We start from the raw sequence: 27,254 nt of genomic DNA on the forward strand, positions 1-27,254 counted from the left end.
TTTGTTCTGTCTAGATGTTTAATAAAAATAAACTATAAATATTTGTGTTTTGAATGTTTTGTGCTGGCATAGGGAAGAGACTGACATGTTGTGCAGTCTACTGAATATTGGTTGAAATGACTCACTTGTGTATGTTTTCATATATGAACTTTAACATTAGTTTTCAAGACATTAACTTGAATCTAAAAAAGAGATTCAAAGTCTGTCAGATACTAAAAGTTTTTTAAAGTAATTTTAATTTAGTTTTGGTGTCCATAGGGTAATTATTTCAGGAGGATTTGTCTTCCGTGCAAGGGAAAATACCTCAGAACAACTGTGTTTTACTCATTCCAGATTTCTCCTTTCTCTCTGTTGTTAATCTGATTGCAGGTGTTGGACTGTATGTTTGACTGTACTGAAATCCACATACTTTTTTACATTCTCCTGAATTGCATTTCTGAATTCTAGTTTAGATGTTACCCACTCTAGAATGTTGCTGCTCCTGTAGGGCGTACCTCCTAGCCCCACTGACCCAGTCCAGCCCTAGAGGAACTCTACACTTGATGTAATCCTTGCTGTTTCTCTGCCTGTATTATTTACTGTGTAGAAGGAGAAAACCTGTTGCAAGATCTTAGTTGAGTGAAAAATTATAAAACTATGGTGTTTGATTCAGATTATCAGCAGTGCCTTTTTTCCTAAAATGGTGCTAATAAAAACATGTACAATTACGTTTCCTGAAAATTTACATATGCCTCCATCTTCTTAATTTTTAGCCAAGTATTGCCATGTATTTTAATTAACTTATGAAAGAACGTGAACTAACAGTTTGCTGAATAAAGGTGACTGGCCTTATGAAAGTTTTGCTGAAAATGAGTTTTTACATGTATTAATAGAATCATAGAATATTCCTACCTTGAGAGTCAATATCTGTAATAACAATTTAGCCTTTAAGTTTTATTGTCCCCTGAAGTAGGTGCTGCCATTTTGCTAGTTTTGGATGAATATTTGATTGACAAGGCCAACTTCTCAATTTTACTAATTCTTACAGAGAGGAGGAATATTGAGGAAAGATGCACGATATAAAATAAAGCTCACTTCTAGTTAGAAATAGAACATGTTTCTGTCATAGGGTTCTGAGTTTTGTGGGGTTTTTTTTAATAGTAATGACAGCGTAATCTCAGTAGCCCTGTGAATGTAATTATCGGCTTTTGAAAGTATTGGTCTATATTGCATAAAATCGTGTTAAAAAATCCTGAACAAAGGGATTTCAGTGTTCTAAAGTTCATTGGTTTTATTCACATTCATATTTCCTTTTTTGCTTAAAATATTTCCATGTATGAGGCCTAATATTATGTGGTCATAATGTACTGATAATATCCCCTAATGCTCCGATTTCTCTGCAGGCTGCCTGTGACTTGCTGCGGAGGATAATACGCATCTTGTATCTCAGTAAGAGACTTCAAGGACAACTGCAAGGAGGAAGCAGAGAGATAACGAAAGCTGCCCAGAGTCTCAATGAACTTGGTGAGTCCTTCTTAGTTACTTTTAGAGGCATTTTTAACTTGCCCTCGTATGACTCACGGTAGTGTTTAATTTAGAGAATAAAGAAACCCCCCAATCTTTTTACTATGGTTATTGCTGTCTACTTCTTGCTTTGAATTGAGAAATGATATGGCCAGAACTCATTAGTATCTTCAATTTTTCATATGACTTATGTAGATAAAGGTATTTAATAACATGAAAATTCTATGATAACAACTTGTGTTCTTTGGGGCAACATTTTTTTTTTAAGCAATTGATTTCTCATTGGCTTGTGTTTGTATTAAAAGCCTTCAGAGGCAGCAGATATATATTTAGTTTTTGGATGACATAGCACTACAGTAACGCATAGTTTGAATTACAGTTTATGTCCTAAAAGAAAATTGTTGGCCCTGTGACCTTTGTGAAAGCCATGAGTGATATGGTACACAGATACCTGACCTGATTCAGATACTGGAAGCATTCTGCTGTAGCAGTGACTAATTTATCCTGTATTTTTATTGGCTTCTAGGAAGGATGTGCAGTAGTTCTCATGAAGGTCATGTTATGTTGCTAGATTGTTTTCTGTACTTGAGCTAGCTTGGGTACTTCCTCCACAGTGTGCTGCACGATGCAGTGAGGAACATCCGTTAGTGTTGGAGATCAGTTGTTGGTGTAGTATACGTTATCTTGCTGGCTGTTTCTCCTTTGGTTTAATTGTATTCAAATTTCATCTTCCAAAAATAGGTTGTGGGAGGGCTGAACTATCAAGCATTCAGAATCATCCTGAGGTTTATTGTGCATATTTGTCACTACTGCTCTTTTCATACTGTGTAATCAAAAAATTATTAGACAATGACTTAGTCTTATAATTAGCAGATGCTGTGTTGCAAATGGAAAGTTGTTGTATTTATTTAGTATATCAGTTTGACTGAAGCACTTAAGCAATTGTAGCATTCTAAGCTGCAATTTTTTTTCTAATTTTCTATTTTTTCTAATTTTTAATTTTCTTTCCATTTCAGTCTGCCCTCACATATTCAGGATATATGAAGTAATACTGTGTTTTATCTACCTGGATTGCAAGTCTTGTGGGATTAATCTGAACGCTAGATCCTATTCAAATAATTAGTACAATTTAGTGGTAAAATCTGAGATGTTTATCTTTTTTAGGATTTCTTTCTTTTAAAGAAAATGCCTTTTATTGCTCTCCTTCCTCTCTCTTTCTTATTTCTTTCACCATTTTGAAAAAGATCTTCCACTTTCTTCTGCCAAAGTGTCATAGTCTTTTCAGTTTCTTGTTTTCAAATACTTGGTCTTTTGAGTAATTATTATTGTCAAAATGATGGGAAACGTGTCCCCTTAGGAAGCCCTTTTGAGTTTCCTCCTACAGTCTGTAGCGGGGGATCCAAGGCTTGTGGTCCTTAATTTAATCTTTAATTAATTCTGGGTGGTTTGTGGCCAGGTAAAACCCCTTGTCTACTGTAATTTCTCTCTCCCTCTCTCTTCCTGATATCTCTTCCTTTCTTCTCTCTTACTTCTCCATCGGTATCCCTCCCTCGTCCTTTGGCTGTCTGCTCTTTGTTATCCTCTGCTGCCCACCTTGGCTGGTCAGAGCTGTTACTGCCTCCCCGCCGGCCGTGACGCCCAGCAGCGCAGTGGCTGGGAGCCCGTGGTCCGGCGGGCTGGAGGTGTCCGTCTGTCTGTCCTGTGCGGTGAGGTGATGGGGAACAGGGTAGCTCTGCGCAGGGGGGAGGAGAGGGTGCCGTGCCTGGAGTCCGCACCGCCCTGAGTACCACAGCGGGAGAGTGGTGTGTTGCGGGGAGCCCAGGTTTTGGGGTATGGCTGGGGAAGCGCCTTGTTGTGCTGCTGGCCTTGGAGCGCATCGGGATGTGTGGGAGATCTGCAGGGTGGAGCTGGTGGCGGCGTGCGGTGGGAGAGCGGCGAGGCTGTGGCGTCTTGGGGTGTGGGTGGGGAAGTGCTGTGCTTCAGAAAGATGGGGAGTGTGACGGGTGCTCTGTGGCGTCGGGGGGATGGGAAGCGTGGCGGACAGACACTGGGCACTGCTTATTCGGTGGTGAGATACGAAAGCTTTTTGGAGGGTGTGGGAAGTAACACAACATCTGGTTGTTGTAAATAGGTGGTATACATGAGTGGTGTGAAAGTCTGGTATTGGATGGGGAGCTCTGTGTCACGGAGGCTTGCTTTTGAGTTGAGGATCATGGCCAAGACTAATACTAATTTGTGTTTTTAGCCAAATACTTCAGAATATCCCTTTTGACTCTCGTTCAGGGAAAAATTCTTCCCATTGTTTGCTACCTTTCTGTTGTATGTGTGGTGCAGTATAATTTTTGCTTTGTTGAAATCAGCAGCACTGTGATATAACTGTGAAAGCTTTGTGCTTTCTGTGGTATAGTAGACCTTTTATTGCTTATGGGTTATTCTGTGTGGAATCTTGGGATAACTGGCCCTTATTTTTACGTACTGTTATACTCTGTGTGTGTGTGTTTGGGAGACAGACATGTGTCTGCCCATTTAGGTATACATATTCAGCATATATTTAATCAGCAAATCTACCTTTTACTTAATTGTGTCTTGAAGTTTGTTTTCTAGTGACAGGAAAAGATACGATAAAAAGAGTATATCTTGGCTAGAAATACGTGTCAATCAGAGGAACTACAAGAAACAGTAGCTTTTACTGATATGGGGTTTTTTTATTGCACCGTTTGTTAAGTTGCTAGTAGTCTGCAGCTTCAGTGGATGATATTTGGAACTTCACTCTGAAAGCATTTGGTAATATTTTCACTGAGATCTCTACTTTCAGCTAATGTAGATCTAAAATTCCTTTGTGTTGGACTTCCACATTCTTTGAAATTAACTTCCCACTTTGGCACAGTAAAAAGTAAAACTGAATTCCCTATGTAATTTTTAGAATAGAAGCATTAAGGTTGGAAAAGACCTCTAAGATCATCAAGTCCAAGATACTAGATATTAAATGTGAATAATATGTGATTAAATGTGATTAATATGTATATGTGTGTGTATATATGCATATATATATGTATATATAAAACCCGAAACTTTATTCTGCAGCTCCTCCACCTCCCAACACACTTATTTGGGTTCTGTAGCGAAGCAGACACAGAGCTGTGACAGTCCATTGAATAAGCTATTAGCTGCTTCTCTAGTGATAATTCTTCATATTATCCAATCTTATGGATACATATATATACATATATATATATTGCATGTGTGGGTAGGTAAAGCAAGTGGCATGTTCAGATGTCACATAGTGCCTAATGCAGTAAATTACATGCCCTGACTTTGCTTCTTGGTGATACTTCAACACAAATATTTTATAAAATGAAAAAGAAACATTCCTAATCAAGTTTAAACAATAGAATGTGACAAGAAAATGGTACACTATATATGGTTCCCTTTCACAGAATAAATTCTGCAGGTATTAAAAAATCTGCTGTCTTCTACGTAGGTATGCAGAAATTACGGTCAGTAATGGTGGCCAGTAACTAATCAGATGAGTGTGAAGTAGTTCTTAGATGTGCAGCAAATGGCTACCTTGACTGTGGACAGGTTGTTAATTCCATCTATCAGTTACAGAGCTAGCTCTGGACAAGAAAGGGTTTGTATCTTTTGCTTGTTAAATGCCTGTAACTGATGTCATCATTAGTCATATAAATACCTAGACTTCTTTTAATTATAATAAACTCCTAGTCTCTATATATGGTTGTATTATAATTTATTTCACAGCAATTGAATTTATTTGCTTGAATGACCTTGTAATCGTATAATACTAGTAGGCAGGCTCTCACAGCAGCCATAATTTTGGTCTTTTGTAAACTCGGAGTTGGTCCGTGACTAAGCTGTGCAGCCATAAAATGAAAGGAAAGGTGCCTATTGAAATACCGTTTTGGGTCTCTTCAGTATAGAATTTGCTGCAGGACGATACTACCTTCCATGTAACTTATGAGAAGAGAGGATGGGGGAATGACAGGACTATGACCTTACTTTAAAACTAAATAATTCTAGAGAAAAGGCAAACTATTATCAGTTATGGAAGTCTACGTAAAATGGAGAAAACCTTATGTATGTATTGTGTTCTTTATAAAGAGGGAGCAAAGTTTATACGTGGCAGTTATTTAGGGTTAACATGGCAACAGAAGATTTAAGGGAAGATCAAAGAAATAAAGCTCAATTTTGATGGTACTTGTAAAGAAGTGAAGCTTGCATGGAGAAAACTGATATTAGTTAGGATATGCATGATACTGGATGAAATTTAATTTGAAAGAAGTTATTTGCCTATGCCAAAATAAAAACAAATATTTATAAAAACAAATAGAAAAATTCGTATATTCATCCTAATGTATCTCAACTGCTTTTCAGAGTAATGTCATTGTTCTTAGTGGTTGTCTTTGGGAACTCCTGGGGAGACAGATTAGATTCCAAAAGATGGGAGAGTTTGCTTTATTGAATGTTGAACTCACTGGCTTCCATTTTCCTTAGACAGCTAAAACTAACTTGACTTCCTTAAGCAAAGAGTCTCTAGAACAAATAAATTATTTGTAGGAATCTAGAATATAAAAGAGCTATTAAATAATAGACCACATAGATTTATCAGCAATGAATCCCATTTAACCAGTCACATTTTCTTTGTTGGCAGCATAACAGGTCTTAGAGCTGGAGAGATCAAAGACTGTCTTGTAGTTTGATTTAAATAGTATCTTGACACCTTGTCACACTAGCAGGATGAGCAGTATAATCCAGATGAAAATGTAGTGCAATGAATGCAGAAGTTTTGAGAAAGCGATACCCCAAAGGTCATCATCAGTTGCTCACTGTTGCCCAGGAATGTATCAAGTGGGGTTTTGTTGAAATGTGTTCTACAGCTGGCTCATGTTTTCATTAGTGATTTGAGTGATATAATGTGGTATATCCTTATTAAATTTGCAAGTAATAATAAAGCAGAAAAGAATGGAAAGTATGTTGGAAAACAGGATTAGAATGAAGGATATTTTTAGCAAACTGGAGATATGTCTTAGCTGAACTGATTTAATTTCTCTTCCAGACAAGTGCCGAGTCCTACAATAAGTAGTTGTAGTTAACAGCAGGAATAGGAGAAATGACTGTGTGGAGAACAGTTCTGCAGAGAGGCTTGATAGTTCCTCGGAAATTGGGTATAAGCCACTTGTTCATTTGTTTTGTAGCAGCATGACACTGTTGGCAATGATATTTGTACAGATCTTTATAAGGAAAGGTGTTGTGTGCAAGGCACTTGAAACATATCTTTTGTTCGTGCTTCAGCTGGAATATCAAGTCCCCTTTGAGCTGCCTCATTCAAGGAGGGTGTAGGTTAATTGGAGAAAGTCCTAAGCACAGCAGTAATGATGGCTGAAGGTCTCAAGGACAGGCAGTGGGTGGAGGAACTGAAAGTGTATGGTTCTTTGGTTTGGAGAAGGTAGGTCTGAGAGACAGAGTAACATTCTTCAGATAATTCCAAGTTTTTCAAATGGGAAGGGAGTAAATGGCTCTCCATATTCCCTGTGGTCGAAACAGTAAGTAAGTTGCCGCGATTGAGAGACGGGACACCGCTTGATGCAAGCAGGATGATCGTTTTATTGTTCTTACACACATACATTTATACAGATCAGAAGGTAGCGTGTTTTAAACTGATTGGTTAAGTTTCAAACTAGGCACCTATTGATTGGTTAACACAGTTGCTAATACAGACACATTCTTTTCCTAAGCTCATCTAAACTAAGGCCATGCAGACACATTCTTTTCTTATCTTATCCAAGGCCTTGCTTCCTCCCTCAGGATGGCTCGGCACTATCTCTCTTCTTCTCAGGGTCAGGATGGCTGGGCACTAACTCCCTTCTTCCCAGGGTTTATGGCCCACAAGTTCCAACACATCCTCCCTCATCAATTGCACCGCGCTGGGGGCCCTGCTGAGGCCCACATCTCCCCCTTCCTGTTGTACAATAAGAATTCCTTTTACTGAGCGTGTTATTAGTTTTTGCAAACACTGCAACAGGCATGGAAGGAGTAATAACAGAAAAATAAAAACAGCTAAAGCATACACTGCTGTCTTTATAGCATGTACACAAAACCTATGGTTCGCAAGTGTTACAGAAAAGACATGAAACTTTCGTGACTGGTGTTTCTATATGCTGGTTCATACAGTCCTTCTATTTTTATGATTCAACCGTCCTGATTGTCCCGGTCCTCTGGAGGAGGTTCACCAACTTGCTGCTCTGAAGGTTGGTCCCGGGTGCGATCCGATTCGTCCTCAGACGGTTGTGGTAACGATTCACGGAAAGGCCGCACACTTTTTGCTGGAATCCATCGGGGGCCTCTTTCTGTGGAAACACAAGCATAACCTCTGCCCCATGTGATAAGGGGGTAGGGTCCCATGATCTTACCTGTTTCAGGATCTCGAATCAATACTGGGGCCTTGATTGTTGCTTCAAACGAAGCGTTTGTATTAAAATGACGAACTATCGGAGGGTTGCTGTCTAACAGAGAACAATTTAAAAAATTAAAAACATATAAGGCTTTCTGTAGACGCTCCTCAGGGGTAGCAGTCCCTACTCCCCCTTTTTGTTGTTGTAATAAACGTTTCAGAGATTGATGAGAGCGTTCAATTAAGGATTGGCCTGTAGGGGAGTGAGGAATGCCAGTAACGTGAGTAATCCCCCAGGAGTTAAAAAAGGTTTTTGTTGCGGCGGACACGTAGGCAGGGCCGTTGTCCGTCTTGATTTGAGAGGGTATACCTAAAGTGGCAAAGGCACGCATTAAATGTTTTTGAACATCACGTGTCTTTTCTCCTGTGTGGCAGGAGGCAAATAGGGCATCAGAAAAGGTATCAATGGAAGAGTGAATACATTTTAGATGACCAAATTCTGAAAAGTGGGTTACATCAGTTTGCCACAGTTGTAAGCTCTGCAGTCCCCTAGGATTAACCCCTCCCGCTACCGACGGAAAGGAGTGTTTTTGACAGTCAGGACACACGGCGATAATGTTAGTTGCTTGCTGGGTAGTGAGGTCAAATTGCCGTTTAAGACCTCCAGCATTCTGGTGAAAGAAAGAATGGCTGAGTTTAGCCTGTGCTATGCGATCCGGTAATACTTGCACTGGTAATGTAAGTATATCAGCTCGTCGATTCCCTTCTGCAATAAAACCAGGTAAAACAGTATGTGCCCTGACGTGCATGACAAAATAGGGATGAGGGCGCGAGTCCAGGAGGAAAATAAGTTCCTGCAATAAAGCAAACAATTCAGAATGTGAGACATCACGTAACACAGATGCTTCAGCCCGTTCAACAATTCCTGTAACATAAGCTGAGTCAGTAATTATGTTAAGCGGTGTGGACCACTTTCGGAAAACTTGAACAACCGCGTTCAGTTCTACTATCCGAGGAGAACCAGGCACAGTCTCTATATCCGAGTCCCATTGTCCACGTTGGTCATCCCACCATAAGATGACCGATTTATGCGACTTTCCAGAGCCGTCCGTATACACGGTGAGGGCCTGCAAGGGTTGGTCACTTCTTTTTGGCCTGGACAGAAGATGAAAGTCAGCATTGAGTAGCTTATGAGATGGCGGGTGAGAAGTAAGTTGTCCTGTATAGCCAGCTATTGCTACACTGAAGGCATCGGATTGTTGGTGGAGCCACTGTAAGTAAGTACTTGCCACAGGCAAACAGATGCAGGCAAAGTCCATTCCTGATAGTGTCAGCAAACGTTGCCGGGCTCTAATGATTAAAGATGCAAACATCTCGTGCTGTGTTGAAATAGTCTTTGAAGACTGATTCGGTAAGAAAACCCATTCAATAATCAGCAGTGGGTCTGATTTTTGAGAATCCCACTGAAATATTAGCGCATGAGGTTGTCGAGCGGGGTTTAAAATAATCAGAAAAAAGGGTAGCTCGGGAGCCCATCGATGTGCTTGTCGAAGACTAATTGCTGTAGCAACCTTTTGCAGGGAAGTAGTGGCTTCAGGGTCCAGACTGCGGGGGGAGTGCAAGTCAGTGTCCCCTTTTAGCAGTCTAAATAAAGGACTTAAATCTGCATTAGAAATCCCCAACAGTGGTCGAACCCAATTGATTGTTCCCAATAATTTCTGTGCATCATGTAAATTTTGTATGTCTGTCTGTATCTGCAGAGGTTGGGGAATTATAGTCTGGGCCCTGATGCGCCAACCTAAGTATTTCCATGGAGATATTTTTTGAATTTTTTCCGGCGCAATACAGAGGCCTGCCGAGTTAACGGCAGCCATGACAAGAGCTACGGCTTCCTCCATGACTCCATGGAGTTGTGCAGCCACCAGGATGTCATCCATATAGTGATACAACAAGACACTAGGCATTGTAGTTCTAACAGGGGTAAGTACTTTAGCCACGTACCACTGACAAATCGTAGGACTATTCTTCATTCCCTGTGGCAGCACAGCCCACTGGTATCTTTGCAACGGGGCTTGCATGTTGACGCTTGGAACTGAAAAGGCAAATTTAGGAGCATCGTCTGGATGCAGTGGGATATTAAAAAAGCAGTCTTTGAGGTCAATAACAGTCAAGTGCCAATCTCGAGGGATCATAGTAGGGGACGGGAGTCCTGGTTGAAGGGCTCCCATATCTTCCATAGCGTCATTAATTTTTCTAAGGTCATGGAGTAAGCGCCACTTGCCAGTTTGTTTCTTGATGACAAAGACAGGTGAATTCCAAGGGCTAGTGGAGGGCACGATGTGCCCTTTTGTTAACTGCTCTGTGACTAATTCCTGGAGGGCGCGAAGCTTTTCCAGAGGGAGGGGCCATTGATCTACCCAAATAGGGTTATCGGTTTTCCAAGTTAATTTCAGGGTGTCGCGCACTTCAATGGCCCCACCTAAAAATGGGTCCGAATAGACATTCCCCACTGAGACAGTACGTCGCGCCCCCACAGGACCATAGGAACAAGTAACACAAAAGGCTTAACAGAAGCTGTATGCCCTTCCGGACCTTGGATTTGGATTAATTCTACGCTTTGGTGGCTTTTACCAGTTCCCCCAATTCCAGCTAATGTCTGGGAAACGTTAGCCAGAGGCCATTGTGGAGGCCACTTGGCCTGGGATATTACTGTGACATCAGCTCCAGTATCAATAATCCCATTTAATATTACCTGTTGCCCCCCACGAATAAGGGTACATTGGTACACAGGTTGTTTTTGGGAAATAGACTGTACCCATAAAATTTGTGCGTCCCCCGTAGATTTAAACCCTCTCTGCCTTTGTTGAGGCTGGTTAGGAACTGGGGAGTCCGTCACTGTGGGAATCAATATCAATTGTGCTATACGGCTGCCTTCTGGTACTGTGCAGGGAGGAAACGGGGTCCATGCCATGATTTTAATTTCATCAGTACTGTCAGAATCAATAACCTCTGGTAGTACAAAAAGTCCTGACAAGGTGGTAGATGATCTTCCTAACAAAAGCGCTTGAGTTTTTGGGGGTAGGGGTCCCGAAACGTTTGTTAACAATAAGTGAACCGAGGAATCGAGCAACGTTACTGTGTGGGAGGTTGCCAGGTCCAATCCGGCGCTACCAGCTGCTGTTGGGTGGAGACTTGAGACACTGCTGGTTCCCTCCGTAGGGGTTGAAAGGTCGGCTGCGGTACTTGTGTCTGCGCGCGTCGCTGCCCCGCGCTCCGCGATCGGTTTCCCTGTATCGGTTGACCCTGGAAATCATACTTAGACCGACATTGATTAGCATAATGACGTCCTTTTCGGCATCTAGGGCAGACCCCAAGGGCCTGGGGCCTGGCACCAGCATTGGTAGCCAAACAGTTCCTTTTCAAATGACCTGGTTTGCCGCAACCATAACAATTCCTGGGCCCCCCAGAGCTGTGCATGGCCGCAAAAGCAGCAGCCATGGCTTCAAATTTATGATCCATAGTGCCAATTCTATTACAAGCTTCTACCATTTCCACCAGTGTGGGGTTTGGATTTGGGAGAGATTTCAGTAACTTTTTACAATCCACATTAGCATTTTCTACAGCCAATTTTAACAACAAAATCTCCCGCGCTTCCGTGTTGTCTATCTGACGCTCCAGAGCTTGCTTCAGCCTGTCAATAAACTGCATATAAGGTTCCCGGGGGTCCTGGGTAATCGTAGTGAAGGTTTTTTGTGGTTTTTGTGAGTCAGGGACCTTAAAAAGGGCTTTTTTAGCTTTTTCACGAGTCGCTTCAAGAGCTTCCCGTGGGATATCCCGGGCTTGAGCCACCGGATCAGAATACTGACCCGTGCCAGTAAGGTGCTCGATAGTCAGCGCAGCTATAGCTGCATTGCCGTGACCCACGTAAGTCGTGACAGAGTGCCTGGAGTCCCCCCCTCCAATGTGACTCCCACAGGGAGTACTGTGTCGGAGTCAGTAACAGTTGCGCTAAAGATTTTAAATCATGCGGAGTCATAACATAAGTGTCAAAAACAGAAGACAGCAAACTTGCAAAATACGGAGACGAAAGCTCGTGCTCAGTAACAGTACGACGCAGTTCCTTAATTACCGAGAAAGATAAAGCCTCCCACTGAGCCCCCCGACCCTGATAGATCACAGGGGCTACAATTGTTTTAGCGATTTCTAACTCCCCCTCCTTCAAGGCTTGGCGTTTTATATTAGCCCACACATCGCGCGGGTTAGGGGGGTAGAGATCCAGTTCTTTTTCAGGATCCACCGGACCCGGGTCAAAAGGATCCCCCCCCGGGGGGTATCCTGCAGCACACAGTCTTAAGGGTTTGTTCTCCGGCAGCACCGGAGGCGCCGTGGGAGAGTTATCCTCCTCCCCTGCTTTGTCTTTATGATTTTTCTCTTGCGCTTTTAAAGTCTCAAAAACACTCCTCCACCAGGGGAGCATACGCTGCGCTTCGGCATTCCCTGTGGTTGCCGCGTCCCATAGTTTCACCCCCACATCGTCCCAAAGTTCCCGCGTAAAGATAGTAGACGCAGTTACGGTGGGCATCTTCACTTGTACCCATTTAAGCATTAGTTTAAGATCATGCCCGGAAATATTCTTTCCATGTTTTTTAAGGAGAGCTTTCATAAGCTCATATACGTCTCTCTCTGGGGAAGACGTCTGACTTCCCATGTTTCCCACAGCTCACCTCTCAGCTCCAGAGGGATTGTTTAAGCCGGCTCCTGCTTCCTTTCAGCAGCTCATTCAACGTCCTGTGGGACTCGCAGCATGCCACGCAGATAGGTGGTTTTTCTCCGAATCACGTCGGGGTCACCAATTTGCCGCGATTGAGAGACGGGACACCGCTTGATGCAAGCAGGATGATCGTTTTATTGTTCTTACACACATACATTTATACAGATCAGAAGGTAGCGTGTTTTAAACTGATTGGTTAAGTTTCAAACTAGGCACCTATTGATTGGTTAACACAGTTGCTAATACAGACACATTCTTTTCCTAAGCTCATCTAAACTAAGGCCATGCAGACACATTCTTTTCTTATCTTATCCAAGGCCTTGCTTCCTCCCTCAGGATGGCTCGGCACTATCTCTCTTCTTCTCAGGGTCAGGATGGCTGGGCACTAACTCCCTTCTTCCCAGGGTTTATGGCCCACAAGTTCCAACACATCCTCCCTCATCAATTGCACCGCGCTGGGGGCCCTGCTGAGGCCCACAGTAAGTGGCCTGAAATGAAGCAAAGAAAATTTTAATCTAAAATGTTAAGAAAGGTTTCTGCCAGTAATGGTAATTTCAGGGGAGCTGTGAAGTCAGCATTTGAAGCTTTTTTTTTTTAAAGCAGTTTAGACAAAGCGTGTGTGAGGAAGAGTTTAGATACTGGTGGTTTTGTCTTGAAGCAGGAGGACTGAGTAGGCTGACCTGCTACCAGTCCTTTGTTTCTCTCAAAGATGCTTCCCCCAACACTGTTAACAGAAAATGTATTATAGGGAAGTTTTGGTTTTGTGTTTTGCTGTTTGTTGGTTTTTTTTTTTTATAATTGGACTGCTTGATGTAAAATTTGCTTCCCACAAGTCGGTTTGTTGGGCACTGTGCCCAGATACCTCCTGGAATATTAGGGCAACGTGACTGGAAAATTCATGCCCTCGCTTTAGTTCAGCCTCTGCTTATCACTCCTTCAGATGAAATATTAGATAAATCTCCTCAAAGACCTTCAGCTCACCCCTCTGACACAATTACTTCTCTTCTGGGTACCCACTATGTGACTGACATTCAAGTTAACTTCACACAGTTCATTATGTCACCGGAGTGCTGCAAAAATTGACCCTCAAAAACGGTTATGTCAATATTCTGTAGGAGAACGCAGTGAGCAGGAAAAGGAAGGTGGTACTGACTATGTGAATGTAAATGTCGTGTACCTGATTTTTTTTTTCCTTTACCAGGAAAGAAGGCCAAGCTATCCATTTCTCAGAAACCAGACTCTTTTTAAGAAATATGTTAATTTACTTCTGCAAGTTTTTAATATTTGGGAATAATGATGAATATTGTTTTGTGTTTATCAAAATACTAAGCACTGCTAGTCAGTATTCAGGAAGTAGCAGTTCTAATTTGTTGAAAACTTAAATAACTCAATTTAGTAGGAAGTGTTTGTACTTGTTTGTTTTATACTGTTTATCTCACCCATATGTATTGCAAGTTGGAATTACCTCTACCTGTTTTTTCCACAGTGTACCTTATTAAATGAGTATTAAAACGGCATAAATAGTGTGTCTAAAATACAGAGGCTTATTCTGGAATGAGTGCAGATTGGCTGACTGTAATATCTGCCCTTCAGGTTAAATATTGCTGTATAAAAAATATTTACCTGCTGCAATTTCTGAAGTAACATTAAATATGTGTTATGTATCTGTACACAGGTTATCACTAAACTTGCAGTGGTAAGTTGTCTGAACACCTGCCGTAGTTACTATGGTAGCTGCTTTCACTGCTGCCTTCTCCCCGTACCATCTTCAGAGATTAATTTTTTTTTCTATTCCAAGCAAAAATTGTGAGTGCATGATTGCCAAGCCAGATCTTGTGTTGAATCAAGTTGCAGTTAAAATGAGGAAGGACTTGGTTACTATCATGTTAGTGAGGTCTTTCACTGCTGTTACACAGAACAGACAGATATGTTGATATTAACATTGCTGTGCACAGTTTCTTGTAAGAATCAACACACATCAGTCTGGAGGGAAAAGTTGCTTTCATGGTACTCTTGTTTAGAGATTTAGATGCATTGCAATTTTACTGCCTAGTGCAAGACCCAGTGTCCTTCACAATAATCTAGCTGTATGTCTGTGTAGCACAATGCACTGTTCTGTAGGGGTAAGTGAACCAATTTGATTAATAGAAATTAGGCGGCCATGCTAGCATGATGCTTTGCCTGGAGTAGTTAGTCCTGCTGAGAATGACTGAGTTGTATTACTGGCTCAGAGCCGTCTGTGTTATGTTTGAATGCCACTGCTTCAGGTGGTGCATCTACATCCATAGTAAGTGCAAATATCTTGCTAAAACATTTTCCTTCTGTCCCTGGTGGTATTAGCAGTAACACTGCCAGACCTTCACTGAAATTGTTTGGGCTAGAATATACTACGCCTTTCTGTAGTTGAGTGTAATCTCCATGTTCTTCAACTTCACATTGTTCCTTTAGTTGTTTTTTTTATTTTGTTTTGTTTTGTTTTTCCTGAGGCTCTGTTACCTTAAGATAGAAGATTTTGTGAAAAGTTGTTGCACAAAGTTTTAGTGGTAGTATTCCAGGCCAAAAAAACCTCTGTGGTTGGAAGGTCAAGCAGACATACAAATAATTTAAAAGCCTTAATATTTGTAGCTTTAAAACAAAGAGTCCTGAACTGTTTGGAAACTGAGAACTCATTTTTTTATAAAAGCTTAATTTTTCCAAAATCAGATTTACAAAAATTTTAAAAATAATGAGAATTTCTTCACAAACACGAAGCCAGTGTCACATGTGAAATGTATATGGAATACACTGTCTGAACTGGTTTTCTTCAGCATCTCTGGTAAAAAATGAAAATGATGGCCTGTTGCTCTAATTACATTGTGATTAACTGTATATGGTTAATAGTGCATTTAATAAAAAAATAATGGTATAATATATAATGATTATATATATACACCAGGTACTATGCCTCGCATGGATAATGCTGATCCTTCTGTGACAGTCAGATGTATTGCAAAATAATTATTCTGTATTTTTAATGTGATAATGTTGATAGAACTATTCAGCTTACATTCATACAACAGAGGCAACTGAAGTGGTTATGCTACACGTTGGTAAAGAAAAAGAAAAAAGCATATTTGTAATGCTTCAATTTAGTATGTTTAGAAAGATTCTGGTTTTATTAGTTGATGTGCCTTTTCAAGGTACGGAGTGCCATGGAAGCTATGGATAGTTAGTGCTAACAAAAAATCCTCTTGGTTACTAAGAAGATCTTGTTATTTTCTTAGTATTGTTCCTGGCTTCATGTTTGCCAAAGTTAATACTTGATTTATTGTAAAAGGAGGAGCTACTCAAGCTTCTGCTGAGTCATGTTATTTCATGAATTGTGCTGTACAACCAAATATTTTGTATAATGAGTGTAGAAGCTAGTCCTTGTGCTCTTCTGTAGTTGCTGTACCACCCACTTATTTATTTCTCTGTTTCAATTACGCATACAACAATCTTGTTCTAGGCCATCTTATTTTATGCCATCCTTACCTTTCATGCAGAGTTAAGGAGCTTCAGTGGGTATTAATTTATTTCTTGTTGGCTTTTGAAGTAAAGAAAGAAAGAACTTGATAGTATGTAACAAGTTCATTAATTTGACCTATTCACTTCAAGATACTGAATTAATGCGTATGTAACTAAATGACTTGCAAAACTTAATACAATTTTGTATCAGTACAAGGCTAGCAGTGTAACATCTCTTTATCCTCTTCAAACAAGGCAGGCAGAACATACAGATTTTTACCATCAAATTGCATTTTGCTGTGATTAGGATTCCTAGCTTGGAAACCTCATGATAGATAAAGTGTATTATGTAAATAGTTGGTACGTTTTACTTAATCTCTGGCATGCATTCTTTTTCTAACTATTCTCAATGGAAGGTACCAAATAATTACAGGCAAATGAGAGAAAAAACCTAAATTTTAATTGATACCAGAAAAAAATATCCTGTTGGAATTTTGTTTTTCAACATAACGTTTAAATTAGTAGGGCTTAAATTTACATTTCCTCAGGTTTTTAAAAGTTTGGTTTCTGTTAATGTAGCTTCATTGTAGTTTCATTGCTGTGTCATTGTTTTCCAAAGTCATAACTATTCTGATCTCTTGAAATTTAATTTTCTTTATGCATACAGTTCCAGAAAATTAATCCAGGTATAATTGTAATGGTGGCTTTCTTTAAATGACCATAAACATGTTTCAATTTTTCCATATTTAGTGAATTATAAAACTATTTTTTCATGTTAGCATTAAGCTGATTTCTGGTCTTCGTGAGATTAGTCTTTTAGCTATAACTACTCGAAGAATTTGATTTTGCTGTATTATTAAGCATTTGGTAATTTTAGTCTCAAGTATATAGACCTTGTCAGAGGGCTGTATATCAGGCAGTTTAAAATGGATTTAGTACTCCGTTTTCTGTCTTGAGGTGTTAACCTGTTCCTGGGAGGTATGTTATTGATGTCCCGTTAGCAAGGCTGTGTCAGAAGTTAATTACAGTGTGTTCAGGTTGCCTTTGCTGTAGGACATGGAGTATTTCTAACAGTATTTATCCTGATTCCAGGCCCATCAAAGACTGTTTTCTGTCTTTTGCTCTTTCTTGCTCCCAGTTGCAGATGTCCTCACCTTATGTTCCTTCCATTTCTCGAAAGCTTTGCTCTTTCAACTTCCGTGTCATGTTACTCTGAATGTGATTGCTAGTATTTTATTATTAATATCAATTATGATTATTATTGTCATGATCTGATTTATAGGCGTTTTGGTGGTAGGCAGTATTACACTGAGCTAAGCTTCAGCAGGTACAGGGTAAAATCTGGGGCCTGACAGCTCTTGATTTATTTGCCTTTAGCAGTTTGGAGGACTCCAATGGGAAAGAAATGATAGTGGACAAGACCCTTGGGGTCTGGGGGTAAGGAAGGGGAGGGGGAAAGGGAAAGGACCCGGGAAGGGGGGCTGTGATGGACTACCAGGAAGTGTTTTCTGCTAGTAGAAGAATTATCGTCAGGACAGCAGAGTAGCTGTACCAGTCATGCAGCTGAGAAGTTAATACGCATTTAAACTCTCCTGTGTACTGTCATGCACGAGGCACAGACAGTGTTTGCCCTGGTAGCCCATTCAGTTCTGTGTCTGAGATTCAGCTGGTACTGCTTATTTCTTAAAAGCACTGAAACTACAGTATTTTCCATCTTCTTTGGTAGTGTATCACATGGTCGGGGACTGTGAGAGCCAGAGGATGTAGCTGGGGTTTATAGTCCCACCTGGGTAGGGGCTTGGGAATTTTGAAAGAGGAACTGGTTGGAAATGAAGAACAGAAGGGAGTGATGGAAGAGGGAAATTTTGGAAGAAGGTCTTGGTAATTACACTATGCTGTCTTTTCTCATTAATGAGCTTAAATATAAAGGCCAGGTCTTGATAAGGTGGGGTTTTTCCCATTTTTGCTTGTTTGTTTTGCAATTAGTGAATTTAAACTTGTGACTAAAATCTGAAAACTATGCTTACATTCTGTTTCTCTAATTGCGAAGTTCCCCTTCTGCTCTCTTCTGAAAGTATCCCTATAGAGCAGAGAGGAATCATACCAAACCTGTTTCTGTTTTGCTGTTAAGGAATACTTGTTCCCCATTAGAACTATGGTATCCCAGCTAGTAATGGTATTTGGACCTTGTTTTTGCTTAACCCCTTTGTAATTTTAGTTGTGTGAAGAGTAGCTTTGTGTTTGTTAGCTAGAGTGTGTCATGAGAGTGGAGATACAAAAGGATTTGGACGAACTAGTAACACAGATAATCTTGTGGTTATGAATGCTTGTGTTTAGCCAAATACAGGATAAATACAACTTCAGAGTTGATTATTGTTCTTGTACTTTGAAACAGTTATAATTATGTAACTAGTACAGATCTTAGGGCATCTTTGAGTTTTGAGACAAAGTATGCTGTTACTGGGTAGTCACATGTTTTAAATAGAACTATGTAATGAAAGGTAGAAATGAAAGTTATGGATATCTGTTTCCAGGTGACAGACAAAAGTTATCAAGACCCAAAGATATCTGCAAGCTCTGTCTACCTTTGAATTTTTTGTGCACTGACTTTAAAAGTCTGTATTAATTAAAAAACAAAATTGTGCACACCAAAGATGAGTACTTTTGACTGAGAGAGAAGGGAAGAGAGACAGAGGTTAGCTGTGGATCTATGAAAGGTTATCTTTTTTCATCCTGTAAATTATCAACGCGTTGTAGAGAGTAGGAATAGCTGGCAAGAGTTTGGAGATAATTTCCAGTGTCTTTTACATAAACAAAGAAAAAAGTATCTACTCACAGGTGTCTGTGTATATTCATGAAGAGAAAGGCAAGCTGGATTACATAATTTAAAATAATAATTGAATGCAGGGGTATTGGCAAAGCAGAGAGATAGAGTCTCTAAATTGAGTGGTGTATTTCAATAGGTATAAAAGTTTAAGTAAATGGTTAAGAGCTAGGATTCAGTACCTATTACAAACAAACAAGTCAGTGACACTAACAACTAGTATGGAAAAATTCAGTTCTGTGGAGTCTGACACCATTTACAGCTAGAATGACACATCTGAAAGAGCGCGGATCTAGTTGGCGGTTCTGCTCTGTGTGGAGGTTCTACAAGGAAATGGCGATTTTACCTTTCGGGCAGGTCTGTGTAGGCACTGTCTGAAGCTCTGGTAGGAATTGGCATTTATAACTTCCTCAGTTCTCCTCTTTCTTTCCTGAGCATTTATGTAGTTGGAAATTCAACAGTAAGCTGCAGGCTAGTTCTCTCAGAACCAGAGTAATCATCACTAAGGTGATCAAGTTCAGTGGTTGGAGTTCAACAGCTGATCACTTCCCTGCGGGAGGGTGTGGAGAAATGTCACACATATTTTTTTCCCAGGGGAGCTGGCTGAGGGTGGCTGGGAGGATGTGTGCTTCCTTTGTTTATCTATGGCCACTGGTAAAATCAGTTGTTTAGTGGTCAAGGAAATAACGCTGAGAAGTAGTTCGTAATATTGATCTTTTCCTTTCTGCTGGGACTGAAGCATTTATTAGTGCATAACCCGGTAGTAGTACTGAAGAACAACATGGTTAGTTCAGAAATAGCACTTCAGTATTGTGTAGGTGTCCAAGAAAACATGTTTTTTGTTTGTTTTTGAACAATCAAACTCAGAAATACTCAGAGTGGGAGAGAATAGAAATGGATGAAATGGACAAGTAACTTGTGATCACCAAGGAAAAGAAGTGGGCGTTTGATCGGAATGCTCACTACAAGATCAAATAATGGTGGTAGCAAATCACGTCTGGAAAATTTCATTGGGGATCACAGAATGAGAAACTACAGTGGAGGTATCGGTAAATGTACATAGATCAGAGAGCCAGCTCACAAAATCCAAAAGATATTACTTTAACAACCTGCCGAATTAAACCAGAAAAATGGAAGCATTGCTGTCTAAGCACGTTTCTGAGATATGTGGAAGAATGGTGTCAGGACCCCAGAGTATTTGTCCTCTATGGCCAGTGGTAAAAGATCACCAGTTTCTGACAGGAATTACAAACTGACAGAAACATTATTCTGGATTCACTTATAATAAATAAACTTACTGGATTTGGAAGCCACTTGCTGCCAGAGTAGCAGATCATGATGCATGGGGCAAACTGAGAGTAGACCTAGTGTTTAATGTTTCATTTTTGAAAGAGTTAATTTTCCGACGCAGAGTATCTTCTGTTCAGGAGTTTGAACAAATGTATTTAGACAAACTTGAAAGTTGAAAGCTTACTGAGAAGACTATATTAGGTTGTGAAATACTGGCTTTTTGGCAATCAAGAAAGAGGGTAGTCCTCGCTAAAGGCCTGTTCTAACATGGTGACAAAGCAAAGACAACAACTATGATTGGAAAGCAATGTATAAACACAACTGAATGCATTACAAGTGTAGAGTATAGCTATGATAACTATAAAATGTTGCAGAAAAATCCGTGGCTGGCAGGAACCAGAAAAACACCTATCATGGAGTAATGTTATTAATAGGCAGGTTTCCAGATTGTTCATAAAGATGCAGAATAGGAAGATTTTTCAGTAAATGCTCTTCCTTTCTCTTTGGAGACAGTGTAATTTGTTCTTCCATAAAGTAAGGATACCTTGTCATCCAACAATAACTAAGCAGGATGTTATTCAAATATACTAATGTTGTAAGTTTGTAACTCTTTACTGAATAGGGAGGGGAAAGCCCGACTGGTGGTCCAGCATTCAGAAGGACATATAGGATATTTCTGTTAAAGTCAGACACAAAGCTGCTGTAGAAAAACAGATGCGGAGCTGAGGGACGTGGTTTAGTGGTGGAATTGACAGTATTAGATTAACGGTTGGACTTGATGATCTTGAAGGTCTCCTCCAACCTAAATGATTCTCTGATTCTGTGATGCTATGAAAGAAGAATTCAGGGCTGTAAAGCTGAACCAGTGATAGTCATTTACATTTTTATGGGAAATATGTGTTGTCAAACAACTTTGTGTGTTTTGATTATTTAGTTGATTAAATAAATTGTGTATATGCATTATAGATTTATTTTATGTGCATAATCTACAATTTAGATGACTTAAGTCTCCCTTAAGGTATTGTTCCGCTAAGTAAGTATTTGAATAAGCCATCTTCTCCTCACCTCACAGTTGCTCTACATTCTTGGTAGATAATTTTGTTACTAGGGAGCTGGAAGAGAGGAACAGCAGTAAGTAAGGTAGTGGTAGTTTTCTATGGGTGTACACCTCAGATTATGGCAGACTGCTGGAGGTGAAGCAGCTGTGAATAGGCAAAGCACCTTGAATGTTCAACATGTACATATAACATGCTGTTTTTAAAAGAAGAAAAAGGTATGATCTCTTTTTACAAATATGAAAAAATGGTACTAAACTTCTGTAAAGCATTGGAATTGGACTGCATCCATGCTGGGATTGCTTTAGCAATGTTTCTAGCATTCATGCAGCTATGTCAGGCAAATTTGTACTTCTGCAGTTGGTGTAGGGAGTTGTGCTGTACAGATAAAAACATAGTTTTGTGGATACCTGTGAATAAACGCAATTATACATGTCACAGTAGGAGATTAAATGGGCTCTTTTTCTTGAAGATTAAGACTGTAGAGATGCATTCATGGGGAGAAAATAAAGGGTCGCGGAAGGGCTGTGTGATTAGCAAGAAGAGAAATGACAAGAGTTAAGGACTGGAAAATAAGGCCTGGCAAATTCAGAAGTATAAAATAATTGAAAAATGAGATTGTGTACACAATTTTGTTGTAATTCCTCAAGTAAATACTGGTTGTTCAAATCATAAACATAATAACCAATTTTATCCTGTACATTTCTAATTAAAGTGTGAGCCGGTTCAGGTTAAAAAAATCTAACCGAACAGCTGTGGAAAGAAGACTGAAGTCTAATCTTTGCTCAGGTCCTGGATGGGAGGCAGTTTTCCTGTAACTGTCATTTCTGCCTTACCTTGAAGATCAGTGAAGGTATTGCTCTATATAATACAAACTATTAAGTAGTGTAGAGTAAGATTTAATTCTTGCACGTAGGAAACAGCTTTAAAAATAGGCGGTTTCCACGGGAGTAGTTTCTCCTCTCTGTCTCCTGACTCATGCACATGATTTTCAAATATTAACTTCATCAGTAATTTTATAGACTTTTCTCAGTTATAGTTTAAAAAATACAGTAGTCCAGTCTTTTTATTTGTTTCCTGTTCGGGTCCGAACTTCATTGCTCGCAGGCACCAAATCTGATTACTGGCTTTGTTATCTTAAAGGTAGATGCTCTTTAGCTGAAGAACAGCATGGTCCGGTATCTTTTGTCATGTCATTTCAGGGAAAGATGTGAAGACCTAACCTCATTAGAGAAAGAACATCCTACTGTTTTGAGAACATACTGTTTCTATGGCAGACTGTGTACAATTCTGAAGATTTCCCCTCCCAAGTTTTAGCTGACCCCACTTGCAAACTAAAGATGTAGTAGAAACTTGAGATTTTTGACTGAAGTAAAATTGGGGCATAACAAAGTCTCAGTGACTGAATCAAAAGTTTCTCACTTTTATTCCACTTTAAATGGCTTCTGGAATCTGCACTGTAAGCTGTACAACTGAAGCAAGATTTGTCAGAAGCTTCTGAATACATTAATCTTTTAAATGATGTCTTTAACTTGTCTTCATGTGCTCTTTTTTGTGCTTTATCTATGTTTGATATGACTGCAGGTGAGCTGTGTAGCTCCGTTTTGTATTTGTGGGCATATAACCTCAAATATCTAAACCATATATGGTTAAAATTATTAAACTTAAATGTTTGTTCCCGTTTAAACATAGAAAATGAAGTGATTCACTCAATTTGGAAATTTCTTATGATTTGATGTTTGCTTGGTAACGGTTCAGAAGATGAATTTGTAATTCAAGTAACACTTTTGTTGTTTTTATTCCATGCAAGTATACTGCTAGAAAGTCTGTTGTATCTGAAAAAAAATCTCTGATTAAATATCTTACTGACTGATTTAAGTAGCAAGAAATACATATGCTAAATCTTCTTATTTTAGCTATATTGTACTCCGTATATGTGCAGGGGTGTGGTATTTTGTCAAAACACAAAAAATTAGTTTTCCACGAGAGTTCTTTTTGAGTTAGGATTTAGTCTGTGGAAGCCACTGTTATTGTTATTGAACGACATAACTTTGTTAAAACCTTCGCTTTGCCCACAAATTCTTTTCACATCTTTTGTTTGTTTTCATTCATTGATAGGCCTCACTTACTAGCTATTAGAGCTGTTAGCAGGAATAATAGTTCTTCCTCATTATTGTTAAGGTGTTTTACAACAGCAGGGCTCGAATTCACCTCTTGTTTTGTGGTGATACATACATTGCAAATAGTGTTCCTTTCCTGTTTTCTTTTTCCTTATACACGTTTTCAGCACACTGGTAGATGCAACCTAGTGCACAAAGCATCACTGATATTTGTAACAATTTACTAACATGGGAAGCTGACCTTTTTTCCTATTTCTCCCATCTTCCTTCTCTGTTTACTTGTGACAGGTATTTATGAAAAATATATTGAAAAAATATTTGGAAGAAAACCATTGTACAGAGTTGCAATAGGTTGTCATCAGTTATTGTCCCTTTTTTTGCCCTACTAATTGAGTTTAATTTGAGTTTAATGTGAAGTGAAATCTCACGACAGATTGAGAGAGATCCTAACACAGTTGAAAGTAAAACTGTGCTAATATTCCTCCATTAAAAACAGTCTGACATAGCCAGAGTGACAGACTTTACAGCAATAATGTTGTTTCAGCAGTGGCACTGGTTTGTTTATCAGATATGGTATCAAGTTAAACTGTTGCAAGATAGGGTAGGAAGTTAGAGATCATAGCAGGGTAGCAGAAACCAAGAGTGCGCTTCCAAAGACCCAGCTTGGAAAGGAAACAAGGGCATGCTGTTTGCCAACAGCTTTGTGCCGTCAGCCTGCCGCCTGCTTGCCCAGCTGCGCAGTGTCAGGAGTCAGAAGGAGGATATAGAAATGCCTGTATTCCATGGATGTAACTAATTCAAACTGTAAAAAATAAATTGTGATTTAATAATTTCAGGTTCTGTACCTACTACGGAACTTTCACTGTAAATCTTCTGTTTTTTTTTTATTTCAACTGAATTTGTTTTCATAGTGCGAGAATTTCTTTGTAAAATAGGTAAACAGCTGATACAGAGATCTGTGAAGTAAATACACAAGAAGATATTTCTTCCATTCTGGCTCAGTTTATGATAAGCACTGACGTGTAATTTTAGCAAAGAACATAAAGACGTCTGATGATATTTCTCCATCAATTTGTTACTTGACAAAAATAATTAAAGTCTGTTCATGGAATGCATGTACTCTGTATGTACTTTGTACTTGGTAAAATGTATAGTTTAGGAAAAGAGGTAGTAGCATAATGCACGCCTTCGGTTTGTCTATTATTCTGTGTATAATTTGTTAAATCAAAGACCTTTTCTGGAGTTGCTGTTCCTGTCGTTCTCCCCTCTCCTCCCAGCAATTTTGGCAAAGCCACATATCATACTCAATGATTCAAAGGCAAGTTCTTCGTGTATCTTTATTTGTTATAACCTAAAAAATAAAGTTAGAATTCTTTCCATGTTGCCCTCCACCTTTCTGTCCTGATGGCTGTAGCTGCCTTGCAGCAGTTCCTTCCCCCTTCTGCCCTTTTCCCCTTGACCTGTACTCTCCACCTACTTCACATCCTTCTTTTTTAGCACTTATTGGGTATGAGTCAATTTTTATTTTCCTGTTAGTCCGTTGTTGTGGGTTTTTTCTTTTTTCTTCATTTTTCAGAATCCCCCAGCAAAACAAAACCCAAACCCAGTGTTTAATTTTGCTTCTTGAATTGCACAATTATTCTATGACGTAGTAGAAGAAGGAGAAAGTAATTACAGAGTCAGATTCTTCTCTGCTGTTAGTGTAAGACAAATAAATGCAGTGATATTACAGCAGAATGTGCGAAGTGGGAGTGGAATTTGGCTGTTAAAAAGTTGGAAGGATTTAAGACAGAAGCTGATTGTCCTTAGCTATATATTGGAGGTGTTTTGTTTGAACGATGAGGGAAGGAAGGGTAAGTTAGTGTATTCTATATTTTTTAATACTACATTGAAACTTTGCTGAAGAAGTTGTATTCTATCCTTTTAAAAGAGTTTAATGGCAATTGGTAATTAAAACACTTTCTTCTGCAGAAGCAATAAAATGTTCAGCTATTAAAGAATTCTGATGACTACTACATGCATTGGTGTTGAAAAAGAGCTATTATGTGCATTGCAATATGATATACATAACAGCTAAAAGCAGAAAAATTCTTCCTTGTGCCCAGGTAAATTATATAGCTTTTTGAATGTATTATGTCATTTAAAAAATAAAAAGAAAAAACAAAAAGGTGATGGTGGGGAAGAGAAGGCGTTTAAGTATATGCGTTGTGGGGCATAGTACACGTCTATCCGGTTCAGAGATACTCTTACCAAAAAACCCTCCATATAAATATAAAATAGATGCTAATGTTGAACTCCACTTTTGGTGCATATAGATCTATAATAATTATGTATTATGTACGTGCGTGTATTTTTGTACAAATGAAGGAAGAGAGGTGTATTGATCTAATATGTATCCGGATGCTTGCATTTTTAATCTAATATATTTAGAAATCACTGAAGTGATTCCTATTCCCCTGGCACTAATGAAGTAAACAGAGCTTCTGACTGTGTAGCAGTGCTTTGCAATCCATAAAAATTGTTGCTGACTTGAAACTAGATATTTATGATGTATTTACATTTCTGTTTCACTGGTTTGTGATGTACTGGTGTGTTAAGGTGTGCTTCTTGAATATTCTAAGATACTGGCACTGTACTTGGCTCTTTTGTATTTTTAGTGTGGGCTAACCTAATTTTACAATCTAAAATTAAATGAAAATGCATTTCAGGTTAAAATGGAACATAGTTGGATACCAGCTAATACTTTGGGGACAGGGAACTTGTGGAAACTGGTGGCGGTTGCTTGTGTTTCTGAGATATATTTGCTGGAATTAATATTTTTAGTGTCCTGTACAATTCTGCTTGCCTTTGAGTGGTGTGAAATGTAATTGAACTAATGAATCATTGTATTGAGATCATTTTTAAGAATGTAGTGGGCTTCTTATTGTACAATACTGTGGCATATATTTGCCCTTTTTTCTCCAGTGATGCTGCCTATTTTTGTGTTCTGTTTTAGTCTGTCTGTCAAGCACCCACGGCACACCTTCATATCCCTCCTGAAATCCTCTTCTGTGTCTGTAGGGTATACAGTGTTCCTTCACTAGTTACTCTTTATTTTGCCTTGTTTCTGTTAAGTCTGTCGTCTTTGTGGTACAGATCATGTATGATTCTCTTTTATGACTCCTGCATGTAGATTGGATTGCACATGTTCTTACTTGTATTACTCCCTGCTCTATGCAGACTTTTATTCTGCAGGCCTCGAAGTGTACTCCAGCATAAGTGCTTTTTTTCTTTGTTTAATGAATGATGATGAATAGTAAATGTAAAAATGAACTTGCTTATATTCTTAAAGGCCATCAATGACTGTGATCGACATAGCCTTTAAAGCCTGACTTAATCTCTGACTAATTCCTGGGCTGCATTTTCTCTTTGTTATGAAGTACTGCTTCATTGAATCTGACTTTCTAATGAATGAGCTTTTAACACTAAATGTGTAGTTCTTGAGGGTTTATTTAATTTTAAAAAGTAAGGCATGTTGTCAAGAAAGCTTTCAGGTCTGAAAGCTTTTCTTAAATGCTTATTTTGGATAAGGACACGATGTAAGCTTATTCATGTGTTGTGGCCATTATGATTTCTTTTTTTCTTCTTTTTAAATAATTGAATAGTATTTTTAATTGATTTAAGAAAGAAATCTTCTTTATTGGAAGATAAGTAATCAGTTAAATCGTATTATGCCATTAACCCTAGAGATCCCACTCTCTCTTCCTTCTGGTATTCAGAATACAGAGGATAGCTAGGCAGAGAAAGGAAGAAGTGT

General features: G+C 39.2%; 1 protein-coding gene across 1 annotated transcript in view; it reads left to right on the plus strand.

Moving 5' to 3' along the window:
• The window catches only part of COG5 (component of oligomeric golgi complex 5), a 193,519-nt gene that overhangs the window by 9,226 nt on the left and 157,039 nt on the right, over positions 1-27,254 (plus strand). Inside the window, exon 6 of the mRNA XM_075429285.1 lies at positions 1,383-1,503. Within this exon, the coding sequence (XP_075285400.1) occupies positions 1,383-1,503 (121 nt within the window). The remainder of the gene's footprint in view (positions 1-1,382; positions 1,504-27,254) is intronic.

This window comes from Opisthocomus hoazin, chromosome 8 (genome assembly GCF_030867145.1).
Source record: "Opisthocomus hoazin isolate bOpiHoa1 chromosome 8, bOpiHoa1.hap1, whole genome shotgun sequence".
NCBI lineage: Eukaryota > Metazoa > Chordata > Aves > Opisthocomiformes > Opisthocomidae > Opisthocomus > Opisthocomus hoazin.